Genomic DNA, 17,483 nt, shown 5'->3' on the forward strand with positions numbered 1-17,483 from the left:
AGGCTCATTTATGGAATGAACCACCAGGTGAGATTAGACAGAGCAGACATATTTTCTAAAGGTTTCCCCATCATAACTGCAGTGTGTAAATCACCATACACAAAAAGACATCCCCAAGTAGAGGTTACTAGAATCTTGGAAGGGTTCATAGCAGAATCCTCTAAGTCCATTATGGAGAATTCCACATAGACTTACCTATGCCACACTTGGGGCATATCTACACTGCAATTAATTAATCCCAGTTATTTTACATGTGTCTATGAAAACCAAGAGGTCATAATCTCCTGAGGTTTGTGAAGCACAGAAGGAACACCAGAACCTGCCTAAAAGTGCCAACCAAAGCCTCCTGCTTGAGGTGCTGCCATATCAAATGAGGGCAAGAAGATGGTGCCACACAAGACCTGCAAACATCCAAAATGGGAGATGTGTCCCAGTGAAATATGGAAGGACTCAGGGAAACACCAAAGTGTTATTTATATTACCTAGCAAAATCAACATTTCTTATTACCGAACAAATACCCCAAAGGCCAAATTATCACCTGTGCAAAATCATACAGAAGGGGAAAATTAAGGCAAAAACACCACAAGATTTAATTTGCAAAGGTGCAGACACATTCTCCCCTCTTAGAGCAAGATTACTGGCTCCAAGGAAGCTGAATGGTATGGCCTCTTACCCACATGGATCCCTGAATAAATCTGCAGTTTCACTGAAACCTGGGCCATCTGTGTGGAGACCCAGCTTATCCACAGTGCTCCACAAGACACAACTCTCCCTCTCCTTGCAGCACAGAACCTGTGCTACCATTGGACCCCTGGTTGCACACTATCCCACTGAGGGGCAGTGATAATAGCTACAAATGGTAACTTCATGATGCTATTAGCTTTAAGTTCCATGGGAAGTTCCATATGAAAATCCCCAGGGACAGCAGGAGATATTACAGAACAGCTGCTCTCCATCTCTGCCCTTCTAGAAACTCCATCCAAAAGTATGTGAAGCTCCAGCTATGGAGATTTTGCATGGAAGGGTGTCAGTGGATTTATGAACATGGGCAAACTGTGCAGGCTCTAATCCCCCCGTTCATTATTTGTATTATAGTGGAGCCTAGAAACCTTATTGGAAGACTCAAGAGCCATCACAATGTGGGGCACCACACTGATTAGTAATACTGCCCCCTTATGACCCAAGCAGCTAGTCAAATTTCAGGGCCCCAGGGATGTTCTAGTTGGAAACAGAAATTGGTGGAATCTGGAATTCTCTTTGAAACATCTTGTTTATTTACAAGGATTTCACAAAGTTCTGCTTCTCTAAGTGTGGGAAGAACTAAGAACAAGAGGAGCGGTTTCAGCCCCCAAGCCTCTTTAGCCAACAGACCTTGGCCAAAAGCTCTCTCTAGCTTTTCCGACATTGTGCTCACAGACTACTGCCTGGCTTTCTTGCTTTTTGCCTCTGCCTCCTCCCTTCTTGCCTCTTCTCAGTTTCTATGTGTTCTGTTCTCTCACACCCCTGGCAACAGAACCAACCGTGGCAACCTCCCACCTCCAACCCCCACGTGGGGCTAGATTCTGCGCGGACTCTAATAGGCCTGTTTTAGAGGTAGTGCCTTAACCTTACAATTGCTTTAATTGAAGGGCATGAATGAGGTTTTAACTCATCCCATAACAAGGCTTCACTAGGCTCATAATCACAACCCCACCTCAGCTTCACTCATTCTCCTGATGAGGCCTTAAACAAACAGTGGCACAATTCCCTGGGAGAGAATCACAGAGCGGCTCTGCTTAGTGCAGCACAAAGAGCCGTGGGACACACATGACACAAAGGGGAATGCAGCAGCACCAGTGAGGGCACAGTAACTCGGGTAGGGCTTTGCAATGTGGCTGCTCACAGCCAGGCCAGGCTAACCTGGAGGTCTATCATCCAAGCTAAATGCACCGCAAACATACCCACGGACTGCAAGGGGTTCAAAAGAAAATAGGATCCAGACAGAGTAGCATCCTATCTGCTGAACTTGGTCCTTTACAGTGGGTTGGTTACTACAAATGTTTTAGCTCCTAAATGGCATGGTCCATGCTGAGAGACAGCATAGTTCAGCAAATGGAATACAGGTCTGAATCAGGAGACTTGGTTCTATTCCAGGCTCTACCAGTGGGGGTGTCGTTGGGCAAGTTTCTTAACCTGTCTGCACGTCCACTCTCCATCTGTAAAAACAGGGATAGTTATAGATCTCTGTAAAGTACTTTGAGATCTGTGGATGAAGAGTATTTATATGGTAACCTTAACTCTGCCCCATGTTCCAGCTTCAAAAAGAATGAGATAGCACTTCCCTGTGCACCACCTTCAGGCACAACCCTTGCTTCATTCCTTGTCCAGCCTGCACACTAAATGAGGAAGCAGTTCTGCATACAAAATAAGATGCAACAAAACCATTAAATAGCATATTGTAATATAAAAAAAGTGAAAATTTGAGACAATAATAAGAAAGGCCATTTGAAAGGCCAAAATAAAAAGGGCATATAGAATGAAAATGCTTGGGCAACCTTAAATATAGGTATCACTATGCAGTCACCTTTGCACAACCTGCTTTTGTAGATCTCTGCTCTTTCCACATATTTTGATGGAAAAGGATAGTCTATCGCCCTGAGAGTCTAAAGGAACTCATAAAGGCATTACACAGTGCCGTAATGTATGTTTAATTGTTCAATAATTGGGTATTTTACAGTCCAAATTCTCTGAAAGACTTTAGATTTCCATTTGAAACACCAGTTAAGCACTGTGATTCATGGATTTTTGGATATTAAAAGTTGCGAGTGTTCCAGTACTGAACAAAATGTTAGGAACATGTGTAGATTACACTTTATCTAGGAACACATCTATTTCAAACAAATGTTCAAAGTGAGCCAATGCAGTTACTCTACCTACCAGAGTAATACATCACTTCAGTCTTGATTTATGTTTGCCAAAGTAACTATACACTGTATAAGAATTATGTTGTGAATGACAAAAATCACCTATAGGCGGTGCTGTAAAGTTACAGGATTCTTTAGTTTGATTCTTTGGTAGACACTACACTAATGTGAGTGATTGCAGCAACCAGACTGGAAAATGTTAGTATGCATAAAAACAGGAGAGTATTATGGTACAAAAAATACTGAGTCCTCTAAAAAGATAACAAACTATGCTCAAATTGCACCGATGTTGCCAAGCAACCAAAAATGACAGCATGCATTTAAAGGGTCACAGTCAATCACACTTCTGTCTAAAACATCTTTATGTACCATTATTACAATACTTAAGATACCTAAAATTGAAAATATACATTTATTTATATTTTCAATTTGTTTACTTGGAGCGTTTGACAGTACTTTGTGGTTGCTTTGATAAGTCAGCCAGTTAGTCAATTTTCAGTGTTGTTTATGTTGGTCTTCCACACAGCAATCAGGAGAGAAAAAACCATTTAAAATAATAGTGAAATGTGAAAGTAAAACCACAAACATTGGCAGGAGGCCTCCAGGGGAGGGAGCTGAACTACTTTTAACTTATTTTTTGAATGTCAAGATTTCAAGTTGACAGTGGCCCTTTACAATTAATAGGACACTTTCAGTTTAGTTCAGCTAAGCCTACAAATCATAGTCTCTATGATCTACAATGACAGCAAATAAATTCTGATTAAGTAACAGTGATAATAATGGTTATTACTTGTGTAACGTAACACGTTTCACACTTTCAGGATCTGGTATTACCAATAAGGGTGCAAACTGATTACTGTACTCTCAAAGCTGTAAGCACTTGTTTCTTCCCCACAGATCCTGGCCTAGATCAGCTCCAGGGTTACATGGTGGAGACCCAAAGCATTGGAAATGCCACCACAGGTATTACGCTGCAGCAATGCAACCTGCCCTAAGCTAACATGGCTTTTAGAGAGTATAAGCAAAACCCTGAAAGTGTGTGATGCTAGCTAGCAAGGCTGTGCAGCTAGAGCAGTCAGAAAGTGCACTAATTCAGCAACTCCTTTTTACCATTACAGCTATTGTACTTCCTGGCACTTGTTTTACTGAATCCCCTACATCCCAAAGTCCCTAAATATAAAGTCTAGCTATTCGATTAACTTATGTTCCTCATTTACTGGGAAAATTCAAAATATTTACTACTGTTTAAAACAGACATGTTTGCATGTTTATAAATTTTAAACCAAATATTTTTAGTGAGTTTCAACAATATTTTCAAGTTTAGCACAGTTTTATATGTAATTAACTTATTTTTTTTTAAATCGAACCATAGCTATATCTCACAGAGTTGAATAGGTTCCATTATCAGAAAACAATTTTAATATCCACTGGAGTCAGTGGTGCAGTTAGAATTCAAAGTCCTATCTCAGTCCTGTGGTCCATCTATAACTCCTCAACCCTTTTTACTGCAAAAACACACACACACACACACACCCCTTTGTTTTCACCCATGTATGCAAAAATGTGCAAAAAAAAATATCACCAGGCCTCTATTATGTGGTAGAGAAATGTTAAACTAATACAAGTATTCTGTTTAATAAGAGGATATTTTGCAACATTGAGGCATTTTGCAAAGTAAAGTCAGAAGGCATTTGCATTAAGATTTATAGTGTCATGAGATAATGGTTAAAAAAAAATCAGAGAAGCAGCTGCTTTGTTCTAATATAGAACAAGGAACTTCATTAGAATAAATAAAACCGTTTTATTTATCCATGAAACCTCTCTCTCCCCTTTACTGCAATACTTTGACCTCTAGTACCTTTCCCAACCCTCTTTTGCCCTGTTTCCTGCTACAGATTCAAAGACGCAATGCATACATCCTGACGTTATGCTATTAATTATAATCAATTATAATCTTTCCAGTTACTTGAATACTCCAAATCAATTTATACATATTAACCCATTTTAGTTGTTTTGTTACAAATAAAGCCACAAGAGAGGCAAGGTAAGTGAGGTAATCTCTCTAATTGGACCAACTTCTGTTGGTGAAAGATCAGCTTTTGAGCTTACACAGAGCTCTTCTTAAATAGAGTCAAGCATTCTGGCACATGCTTCAGGGATATTTAATAAACAAGAACTTTAAAAACAGCTGTCACACTTATCTTGCAGCCATCCTCCCTGTTTTAGTGTGAACAAGCTAAAATAGGTTGTTGATTCCTAAAAATACTTAATTTGTGACAACTATAAAAGAAACCATGATCCTGATAACTGTATTATATTGTGGACGAGAAGGAGTACTTTGAAACTGGTCTCTCATATTGTGATGTACTGATAGCAATCGAGGATTGGTTTATGTGTCCTAGAACAGATGGAAAGCCAGCGTTATCAAAGGTTTCACACATTGCCTGTTGTTGATGCTGAGAGTCTCTTGTGAATGTAAATAGTACTTTGTTTTTGTTGATGTTTTTTCTGGGAATTGTATCTGCAGCTGAGCTAAGAGTAAATTAACAATCGTAACTCAGAATCAGATTGAGAAAAATTCTATTGCACAGAAGCCTAAGTTAACAAGTGATATCTAGGCAAGTAAGTGTCAGATTTGTTGCACATGAGATAAGGACAACAGAAGAGGCTGCAAACATGACTGAGGGGCATCACACACAGGAGTACTGAAGGTATGTCTACTTTGCAGTTAGACAACCACAGCTGACCCATGTCAGCTGACTTGGGCTCCTGGGGCTTGGCCTCCAGGCTGCTGTTTAATTGCACTGTAGACTTTCAGGCACAGAGTGCAGCCTGAGCTCTGGCACCCCCCCCATCTCACAGGGTTCTAGAGACTGGTGTGCAGCCAAGCCAGAATGTCTACACCACAATTAAATAGCCCCTTAGCCCAAATCAGCTGGAACGAGCCAGCCTTGGATTTTTAAATGCAATGTAGACATTCCCCTCTGACCGGAAGCTCAAGGTATGCGTGAGACTGAGTGAGAGAAGAGAAGTGAGCTGCCTCAGGGGGAGGAGGCAGCAGTGGTGGAGCAGAGCAGACCAAAGAACTGGACTGCTAGTCAGAGGGGAGTGCACAAAGAGAAGAAAGGTTGAGCAGAGCAATTTAGGCTAAAATGGCAATCAGAGGGGATGGGGATGGGCCTAGTTGAGATCAGACATGCAAAAAATATCTAGGAGAAGGAGCTGGGCTCAGGAAAGAGTTTACAGCTGTGCACACATGAGGATGGACCTCAGTTTGAATGTTATGTTTTTTTCTGCTGCTGTTCTGTTCATAGGTCTCTGGTGACTGGGAAAGGCAGAGATTGGGTCTGAGCTTTTCACTACAGACAGGTAGTCCAAATGCAATTATTTTTGCCAAAAAGGAAAGCAACAGTTTAATTTTCCAACCAAGCTAGAGGTGGCTGTGTTGCAACTCTTTGAGTTTTACAAACTTGGTTGCTTTACTCACAGAGCGAAAGCTTAATCCAAGATTAGTGTTATATATATATATTTTTTTATAGAGACAGTTGCATAGTAGGGTAGGAAACTGTTCCAGAAATGTACTACAGACAGCTAAAATTACTACTGTACTAACAGATCTGCAACTCAGCAAGAGTATGCATATATCAGATTAGAACTGCCTTTGCTGACATATTTCAGAGTAGCAGCCATGTTAGTCTGTATCCTCAAAAAGAAAAGGAGTACTTGTGGCACCTTAGAGACTAACAAATTTATTTGAGCATAAGCTTTCGTGGGCTACAGCCCACTTCATTGGATGCATAGAATGGAACATATAGTAAGAAGATAGATATATTATATCTGTACACACACACACAGAGAGAACATGAAAAGGTGGAAGTAGCCATACCAGCTATAAGAGGCTAATTAATTAAGATGAGCTATTATCAGCAGGAGAAAAAAAACTTTTGTAGTGATAATCAAGATGGCCCATTTAGACAGTTGACAAGAAGGTGTGAGGATACTTAATATGGGGAAATAGATTCAATATGTGTAATGTCCCAGCCACTCCCAGTCTCTGTTCAAACCCAAGTTAATGGTATCTAGTTTGCATATTAATTCAAGCTCAGCAGTTTCTCCTTGGAGTCTGTTTTTGAAGCTTTTCTGTTGCAAAATTGCCACCTCTAAGTCTCTTACTGAGTGACCAGAGAGGCTGAAGTGTTCTCCTACCAGTTTTTTAATGTTATGATTCCTAATGTCAGATAAGTGTCCATTTATTCTTTTGCATATCGACTGTCCGGTTTGGCCAACATACATGGCAGAGGGGCATTGCTGGCACATGATGGCATATATCACATTGGTAGATGTGCAGGTGAACGAGCCCCTGATGGTGTGGCTAATGTGATTGGGTCCCATGATGGTGTCACTTGAAAAAATACGTGGACAGAAGAATCCCATGCACTATTACAGACTAGGGATCAAGTGGCTAGGCAGAAAAGGACCTAGGGGTTACAGTGGACGAAAAGCTGGATATGAGTCAACAGTGTGCCCTTGTTGCCAAGAAAGCTAATGGCATTTTGGGCTGTGTAAGTAGGAGCATTGCCAGCAGATCGAGGGACGTGATCATTCCCCTCTATTCGGCATTGGTGAGGCCTCATCCGGAGTACTGTGTCCAGTTTTGGGCCCCACACTACAAGAAGAATGTGGAAAAATCAGAGTCCAGCGGAGGGCAACAAAAATGATTAGAGGGCTGGAGCACATGACTTATGAGGAGAGGCTGAGGGGACTAGGATTATTAAGTCTGCAGAAGAGAAGAAGGGGGGGAGGGGGGAGAGAGAGGATTTGATAGCTGCTTTCAACTACCTGAAAGGTGGTTCCAAAGAGGAAGGATATAGATTGTTCTCAGTGGTACCAGATGACAGAACAAGGAGTAATGGTCTCAAGTTGCAGTGCGGAGGTTTAGTTTGGATATTAGGAAAACCTTTTTCACTAGGAGGGTGGTGAAGCACTGGAATGCGTTACCTAGGGAGGTGGTGGAATCTCCTTAGAGGTTTTTAAGGTCAGGCTTGACAAGGCCCTGGCTGGGATAATTTAATTGGGGATTGGTCCTGCTTTGAGCAGGGGGTTGAACTAGATGATCTCCTGAGGTCCCTTCCAACCCTGATATTCTATGATTCTAAGGGGTAAATAACAGCTCCCTATTCACTTTCTTCACACCAGCCACGATTTTACAGACCTCTATCGTATCCCCTCTTAGGTAATCTCTTTTCCAAACTTAAAAGTCCCAGTATTTTTAATCTCCCCTCATACGGAAGCTGTTCCATACTGCTAATCATTGTTGTTGCCCTTCTCTGTACCTTTTCCAGTTCCTTTGTGAGATGGAGTGACCAGACCTGTACACAGTATTTAAGGCATCGGCACACCATGGACTTATATAGTTGCACTATGATATTTTCTGTCTTATTATCTATCCCCTTCCTAATGGTTCTTAACATTCTGTTGGCTTTTTTGACTGCCGCTGCACATTGAGCGCATGTTTTCAGAGAACTATCCACAATAACTTCAAGATCTCTTTTTTGATGGTAACAGCTAATTTAGAAACCAGCATTCTGTACGTATAGGTGGGATTATGTTTTCTAATGTGCATTACTTTGCATTTGTCACCACTGAATTTCATCTGCCACATTCTTCATGTTGGTGTGTACTATCTCGTCCCCCGCCTTGTGTTTGCTATTCTGGTTTTCAAAAAGTTTATCCTCATCTTAAAAAGTTTAACTTTATTTTGAAAAACATTTTCAACTGTTATTAAGTCCTACACGACAACAGCAATGTCAGTTCTCTGAGACAACTATGACCTATTTCAGATACATCTGCCGGGCATGCTGATTTACTAATCAAGCCAATGTTCAAATACGGTTATCGGACGGTCACCCATTTGGAATATACTACAGAAACCCGAGTCTTGGACTGAGGTAGCTCAAGTTGTAGCATTTGTAAGGGGATCAAGACAGAAAAATTTATGCACGTTTTGTAATTCAGTATGTACTTAATCTCCATTCTGACTGAAGTCTTTCTTTTCAAGGACCGAGCCTCTTGTGTGAATTTTAGCAACAACAACAAAAACTAGAAAGTTCCATTCAGGAACTCTCAGCAACTAAAAACAATCCTGCCTTTATGTCCAAAAACTTATCCTTAGAGATGATCAATTGGATGGGGTAAACATTTCTGGATCTGTAGAGGCAAAGCAGCAGAACAATCAAATCTATATGCTTGAAGCTGCCACTGACCATACAAATGCCAGATTCCCCAGACTACAGCAAGCACCATACACATAGCTCACCTTCACTCAATTCATTATGGAAAAGTACTAAAAAAGTCTACTAGCAAACATTACACAGGTAAGTGTAGAGGAGAGCCCTACATCAGTAGCTGCCTGTAAAATTGCTGCTAAATACCACTAAATCCACAACAAATGCCAGTGCATACGCACATTTAACAAAGCATTCAACCACCAAACTACTTGCCTTTCAGAATATATTGCTGTGAATGGAAACAATGTTCTCATAGTCTTGGAGCTCAGCAATAATAACACAATGGTGATCAAAACAAGCCTACACCAATACATGCAACAAAGCACAGTCCAGGACTTGGTGCAGATAGGAGTCAAAGGCCCAAGTGTGGATGCTTTCCAGCTCTATTAAGTTGTTTCCTGCTGACTTGAAGGAACAAAACATACTCCCGGCCACAGTCAAATTGAACACTCAACAGGAGTAACAGGTGGCACCTGTGGTGGATTAAACTAGGGCTATCCTTGACAAAAGTAACAACAAATGAAGTGGTTCACAGGCATAGAAAGGATGGACCCTGATTCTTGAGTCTAAGGAAACTATGATTTATAATTTTGCTATGAACATGCTGTTCTTAGGGCCAGATTACAGCTGGCTCTTGTGCAGGTTAGGTTGCGGGGAGGGAGGCAAAAGAAGGCCAGAAAGCTTACCCCATGGCACCATCTATGTAATGCAGTTACAACTGCAGTCCTTGCACTCTGACTGCAGAGACTGTTCTCTTCCTGCATTCCAGGTGGACCTATCTCCCTGTCTCTACTGTTCCAACCACAACTGCTGTCTGGCCATGGACAGGGGCACTCCCTGAACTTTCCTAAACCACAATGTCTCTTGGAGCTCCCACACAGTCAACACAACTGTGTTGTGTAACAAGATCCTGTGATGTTGAGTCACAGAGGATTCTGGACAGGAAGGAGATAAAACTTTCTTCTACTTAACAACAAAAAAAATTATTTAAAAAAAAAGCATTTTCTTTAATAAACTTCCTCTTCTGCCAAAGAGTTATTTGTAAGCCTAAACTATTTGTAAAATCCTACAACACTACCTTTAAGGATTTGTAATATAGGTAACAGTGCCCCTTATTGTAGGGGGGTCTGATTTCATAAATTCTGCTAACATTATAAACCGTAAGAGTAAAGCTCTAGTAGTTTGCTCATATTATCGGAGCCTCAGCATGGAATTACAGCCTAGATCAGAGCTGGCCTTCAGGGGTGTGCAAAGCCAATGTCCACAAGGTATCTGAATATAAACCTGGGCTGAATTTGACCCCAAAATGCAATTAGTGACAATTATTATTGCAACAGGTTTCAGAGTAACAGCCATGTTAGTCTGTATTTGCAAAAAGAAAAGGAGTAATTGGTTAGTCTCTAAGGTGCCACAAGTACTCCTTTTATTATTGCAACAGTGAATTCTAACTTTTTGACTAAATATTACTTGTATTGGTGAATATGGACTTGCCTTCTGTCTTTCTCATAAACTATGAGGTATTATCAAGGGAGAATGATATTTGTCCCATGCTCCTGAAAAGGAGTTTTATATGTAAATTCCTGTTCAGAGATACAGTGCATTCAAGGATATTTATGGTAAAATGGAAGTAGATCCCTTGCAGATGTTTCTAAAAAGTTACTGAAGGTCACTACTAGCAGGTTGGCTGATGCATACAATTGAACAACACTCACAGAGCTCATTACATCTTCAAAGCACTGTACAGACATTAGCTAATCTCTTGGTCACCAGTTTATGTTTGAAAACAATATATTGCATAAGGCAGCCACTTTGCCATGCAACAAATTCACAACCGTTTTCTTTTTCACATCGCTAATATAGAAACTTGCACACAGTGGAGTCCTCCATTATTCATACACATTACATTGCAAACTGAACTGGAACACTGGGAAATGTTGCTGGATTTTTAATGTTATATTTACTCAGCTGGGGTTCAGTTCTTTAGGGCTCACACATTACTGGACATTGTACACTCTCCTCTGTACTAGGTACACCTTTTTAAACATAGGGTTTGTAATATTCTGAGCCAATTTTAGTTCTTATATTATTCTTTACCCAGTGATTTTTAGCAATACATGAGAATAGTCTGTGGCATTTACATTTTGGAATGTAAAATTTTAGTAGTAAATGACCTCTATCTGTCTGATAGAACAGCTATCAGACAGAAAGGGCACCTTGTTGTTTATAATATTAGGCCCCAATCCTATATTTAGATCCATCTGTGCAGAATCTTAGTCCCACACAGGGTACCACTGAAGTCAATACAGGTTCATTTGGGCACAAGAATCCATCCCATTGATCCAACTGCAGAACTGGGGCCTTAAAGCCCAATCTTACAGTCCTTTATCAGACAACTCCTGTTGGCTAATACTGAATATTTCTGTTTGATTTTCCAGTGGGTCTTCTGCAAAAATTAGGACTGCAGCAGCTGTCAAGCTCACTTGACTCAAAAGATCAGGTAAAAAGTGATTTAGAATTATTTAAATGGTAAAATTGTATGGTACTCAACATCTTTTCCAACTATCTCAATGTGATCCTTATCTATTTGAATAAAACTGACCCACCTCAAAACTCTCAGATAGTTAAAGAGAAGCCATAAGCATTTCAAAGGGAAGTTGAACCCATGCATCCCCACTGATCTAATTGGGAATACACAGGTATATACCAGAGCAAAAATTGGCCCCTTATGTCCAACCTGGGTCTGGCCATTAAGTACACACTGGCTTCCCTGGCAGTTGGACAAAAGACTTTCAAGTATGGAGTGGAAATTTCTCAGCGGGATTTAACTATGCACACATCACCTAAACTGCTTGGCATTATTGAGAGATTTATAGGATGAAAGAGCTGAAAGATTTTAAACAGCAAGTCAAGTAGTCCCTATAAGGGTATATGCTCCAAATAGTAAATGCTACTTAAAAACAATAAAAGATTTTAAACAACCAAAAATAACTGAAACAAGTCACAGTTAAAGTTGCCACTCCCGTCCTTAACTTTCTTTGTCGTGCCAGTAAATGCACAACTTATGCACACGCTGATCAGAGACACCTGGGTTAGGCTGCAAATATCAGCTTCCAGAACTGTATTATGGAGCAAGACAGTATCTGAAACAAATTGGTTCTGCACACCTGGAAGCAAAAGTTGGATGAAACATTTTAAACTAGTTTTGGTTACAATACTGAATAAATTTCAGAGAGGCTAATACCCTGTATGCCAAATGTCAGCCTGGAATGTCTTACTACCACTAAGTTACGAACTCCTGGAAAAGGGGTTATAACAGAAATACTGACAGAGCCCTACCTATTACAAGTATTACTACACCAACTGTCCTCCCAGAGTGAACTTTACAATCCAGTTATACATTCCTTAATAAAAACAGTGATTTCCAGTGACAGAAACTTAGCTGTAACTGCAATGTTCAGATAAAATAAAGAGTGTTGCAAGCAGCCAAACCAGCGCTCTATGAGCCAGGACACTGTGGCTGTTAGTGCTCCAAGTTGGGGGTTGTTTTTTTCCCCCCTTCTTTCAAGCACCATAACAGTTACTCTACATCTCATACCGTTGCTCCTGCAGGTGTTGCTGCCAATGTCTCACTGCTACTCTGGACTGAATCAGCAACGCTTTACACAGGGCTTCCTGTCAATCAGTAAGAGGAAGTGCTGCTTCCAAAAGAGCCAATTCAATGAGGCGTGATGCTAACAGACAAAGTAGTGGTAACAGAGACTGTTAACACAGCTTCCAAAAATGGATGGGGATCCATTTGGCTCTTAGGAGCTGCATTGTTTTGTTATTTTAAATAGTTAGAGAGGGATTGGAAACAGAAAGAGAAAAATCTTTTAGTAGTTGGAAGGCTGAAAGGAGAGCAGACGAGAGGATTTATCTATAGGAATCTATACTCACCACTTTATTATACCTGGACGCTGTTTGGGGGATTTATGTGGCTGCCAAAACCACAGCTAATAGGGCTTCCTTTTATTATGTGAACCCAAATTTAATCCTATGTATGGTACCCACTGCCATACCCAAATATAAATATTTCCACTTCTCAGTTATATCCAAATTGTGTTAATTATATAGAGCACGACAAATTCTGCAATCATTACTCTGGCCACACTGCCTGTGAATCCATGGGAATACAATACTGTCACATACTTTCCCAAAATAGCCCAAAATAGCTCAGTAATACAATGTCAGAAATAGTGACTTACAATTTTTCCTATTCAATTCTAGATACCACACAATGGACCAAAAAGAATATTGAAACACCAACAATACCTAGCAATCATATATTACTTTTCGTTCAATGATCTCAAAATATTTAACAAACAACCCTATGAGGTACGCATAGAAATTATAACATATACAGACATCATTTCTCTTGCCATAGAAATGCAGCCACTTCTGGGATGGCAGAAAGCATATGTTTAATATAAACAGCAATATTACACAGACGTTTAAGACACAATGCTTCATATATAAAGGTAGAGAAAGAGTAGGCAGAGCCACCACCTCAAGGGGATGAATTAAATTAGGTCTGAAATACTGATTTTGTAAAAAGGAGTTTTTCCCCTCAATAGAAAGTTAAACCAATAGAAAGTTACCATGATATCTGTAAGATTCCCATGAAAACAGATATTTTTAAACAAATTAATATCTCTCTGTAGTGCCTGTAAACGAAATACTACAAGACTGAGAACCGATGAAACTGTAAACAAAAGTGAACAGACTTCAGTGGTATTCATATAAGAGTTAAACAGCATCAACCATGAAAAGTATATTGGAAATTTAAAGTTCTTAATACTTTTAGTTTATTGTAGCCTAGGTATAAAAATGTATTTGTTCATTTTTAAGCACAGCACGTCCCTGTAAATACCAAAAAGCCATCCTTACCTTCTTCATTTAAAATCCATGGCAAAAATCCATCGTCCGATTCATAGCCACAAGTGCTGTCTTCAAAGGCACAAGACCCAGCAGAGAGCTCAACAGCTCCAGCAAACAGCAAAACTGTAAGGACAAAGAAAGCTCTGTTCACACAGATAGCATTGCATTGCACTCAGAATGAAAAGAAATGTGAGGGAAGCCACATGCTTCTCTACAACTTGGGCAAGCAGACTCAGGCTCATTCACTCATGGAAGCATCAGGAATAAGGGCAGCAGATAGAACCTGTTGCATTCAAGACTCCTTTTTTGCCTTGATATCACAGGTTACATTATAGCCCCCAACAGAAAGATGCTGCCTCACTCACACCTTCCAAAATGAGGCTGCACACACGGGACTGTTACAGGCACTTCCCTGCCTTCACAAGCAAACAGCCCACAGAGGCAAGAAAGGGATTAACAGCAACAGGGACTAAATTTGCTGGTCCCTCCACACAACCTCTCCCCATAGCTGGGCCCCCTTACCTTGCACAGTGAGGAGATACAGCAGGAGCATAGTCACCCTTCCAGTGAGGAAAACAGTACAGCTCGTTGGGATTGAACTAATAGAGCGGAGAAAGGGGGGCCGGGGGGAGTAAATGAACCCTCCAGGGACTATGGCAAATAAAACTTCCAAAGCAGCAGACAAGTTCGTTCAGCGTATGTGTGTTTGCACCAAGCTTCCTTATGTGCTCAGGACAAGACACCAGAATGGAAGCAGCTGCAAAGATGAGCTGAGCTTGGAGAGGGAAACTTACCAGCTACACAGCTGGTCCTTGGCTCAAAGGAGGATAGGGAGGGGCTACTCCAGGGCTCTGTGTTCCTCAGGCACTGCAGCTTATAACAGAGTTCATCTCCACAGCCACTCCGTGCTGGAATAGAAAGGAAGAGTGAAGGAAAGGCTGAATATAACTCATGCAATTTAGGAAATTTGCAAAACAGAAAGGGGGAAGAGAGGTTCTCCATGGGTGCTATGGTCATTTTACAAGTAGGTAAGCTGCACCATGCACAAAGACCAACTTCCCACAGCGGTATTTTGTTCTTCACGAACATTACTCTGATGTCCGCATATCTAGTTAAAATGGGACCTGTCATGTATGCTTTTTCTCCTCAACACTAACAGTACCGGAAGATGGAATTTCCTTATATTAGATTGCTTGAAACGCTGTAAATTTATAGCAGAAGGGAAAGTTTTTCCTATTCACGACTATTGAATGTTTCCATCTGTCTGCAATGCTTATATCACATATGCTGATATGCTAAGCAGTCCCATGCATACATTGATAGCATGTTTAGTTACTAATAAGACTTTTATGGTGTCACATTGAAGGTTTTGTTTTTAAATGATGTTTCCTATATAGAAATAATACAAGCCGTGCAGTTGAATAGATCATAAGCAAACATTATATCAGAAAGATATGAGCCATCAGCTATAATGGTTAATTGTGACTGTTTGTTACAGAATATTTTGGATGTATGTCAGATACAGGAGCATGCTGGGAACTGTAGTTCAATAACCAAGCCAGTATAACATGGCTTAAAATCATTTTATTTCTATTTTAATCATTTTTCCATTATACAATCTTCGTTGCATCAACAGTTTTTTTGAAACACAGGTTTTCTATTAAAAGGTTTGGGAAAACCTCAATTTTAAATTATCAATTGTAAGGATTTCTCAGGTTGTTGCTAGGAGATTTAACTTCAGTGGTGCATTTAATTACTTGTTTAATTAAGTGATTTGAATAATTTGAACAACATAAACAATCAGTACACTCTGAACCACAATTTGTGCTGACTTTAAGTACTGTGCAATTCCACTGAAGTCCATGGAGTGGCACACAATTTATGTCAGGTAACTTACAATGTTGATCTGTGTACATGGGAGAGGAGGTGTTAGTGAAACAAGAGGAAAATGCGGAGGTAATGGACAGGCGATGTGAAATGCACTGGCAAACCAAATTCTGCCAAGACTTAAGTAATGGTACAAGTTATATACAAAACTGGTTTTGGAAAATGACTTTTGCGTAGATCAGTGGTCTCCAACCTTTTTACTCACAAAATACATTTTTGAATTTAAGTGCAACCCAGGATCTAACCTGCCCCTTCCCAGGGGCCCCGACCTGCTCACTCCATCCCGGTTCACTCTGTTGCTTGCTTTCCCTCACCCTCACTCACTTTCACGGGGCTAGGGCAGGGGGTTGGGGTGCGGGCTCTGGGCTGGGGCTGAGGGGTTCAGAGTGTGGGAGGGGGCTCCAGGCTGAGCCTGGGGTAAGGGGTTGGGATGCAGAAGGGGGTTTGGGGTGCAGGCTCTGGGAGCAAGCTCAGGGTTGGGGTATGCGAGGGGGCTCGGGGTATGGGGTTCCGGTGTGGGCTCCCACCGGATGGTGCTTTCCTCGGGCAGCTCCCAGGTGGCAGTACAGTGGGGCTAAGGCAGGCTCTCTGCCTGCCCCAGCCCCACGCCACTCCCGGAAGCAGTCAGCACATCCCTGCAGCCCCTGGGGTTGGGGGGCATGTGGTTCTGTGCACTGCCCCTTCCCTGCAGGCACTGCCCCTGCAGCCCCCATTAGCTGCAGTTTCCTGTTCCCAGCCAATGGGAGCTGCGCAGGTGGTGCCTGCAGGCAGGAGCAGCACGCGCAGACCCCCTGCCGCTCCTCCCGCCCTCCCCACCGGGCCATAGGGACATGCTGGCTGCTTCCAGGAATGGCGTGGAGCCAGGGCAGGCAGGGAGCCTGCCTTAGCCCCGCTGTGCCACCAGACTTTTAGTGCCCGGAGATCGAGATCAATTGTCAGAGGCTCCAGGATCGTCCAGTAGATTGCCATCTACCGGGTGGTGACCACTGATGTAGATTAATCCTTTCAAGTGGAGTCTACATTGTTTCCAACTCTTACAAATTTGTCATGAGTATTGCAATATTTGATGCTTTTCTTAAAGCCCCAAGTCTGGGAGGCATGTAATTGGCTGAGAATCTCGGCTTACTTTTTTTTTCCAAAATGAAAGATTTTAGCCCTCCTAGTTGTGAAGAAAAGCTTGGAAATCTGAACTCCAAAGGTACAACACCAGAAGATAAACAAAAAGCCCCTCAGAATTGTTTCTAAAACTCTCAGGATTTTAAAGACCATCTCATTTTTAGCGTCTGATTCATGATTTTTGAGCATTTGGGCTTGGCAATCCTGAGTCTATTATATCAGATGTAAAGATAGACACACAGATGCACACATTTCTTCCTAAGTTTCTTAAAGGTGATATACAAGTATATGGGAAAAATATATAAAATAATGTTTATGTACTAAATACCAAGAGGTAAGGGGGGGCTTTCAGAACAAAATGCAAATCACAGC

General features: G+C 41.2%; 1 protein-coding gene across 2 annotated transcripts in view; it reads right to left on the reverse strand.

Moving 5' to 3' along the window:
- MAMDC2 (MAM domain containing 2) overlaps window positions 1-14,903 on the reverse strand; it is a 104,232-nt gene extending 89,329 nt beyond the window's left edge. For both annotated transcript variants that reach the window (XM_084627646.1, XM_084627647.1), the window contains exons 1-2: window positions 14,631-14,903; window positions 14,118-14,231 (exon numbers count right to left, since the gene is read on the reverse strand). In XM_084627646.1, the coding sequence (XP_084483772.1) occupies window positions 14,118-14,231; window positions 14,631-14,661 (145 nt within the window). In that variant the 5' untranslated portion in view covers window positions 14,662-14,903. The remainder of the gene's footprint in view (window positions 1-14,117; window positions 14,232-14,630) is intronic.
- Between the last annotated feature and the right edge of the window lie 2,580 nt (window positions 14,904-17,483).

This window comes from Lepidochelys olivacea (assembly GCF_965140295.1).
Source record: "Lepidochelys olivacea isolate rLepOli2 genome assembly, chromosome: 5".
NCBI classification, from domain to species: Eukaryota; Metazoa; Chordata; order Testudines; family Cheloniidae; genus Lepidochelys; species Lepidochelys olivacea.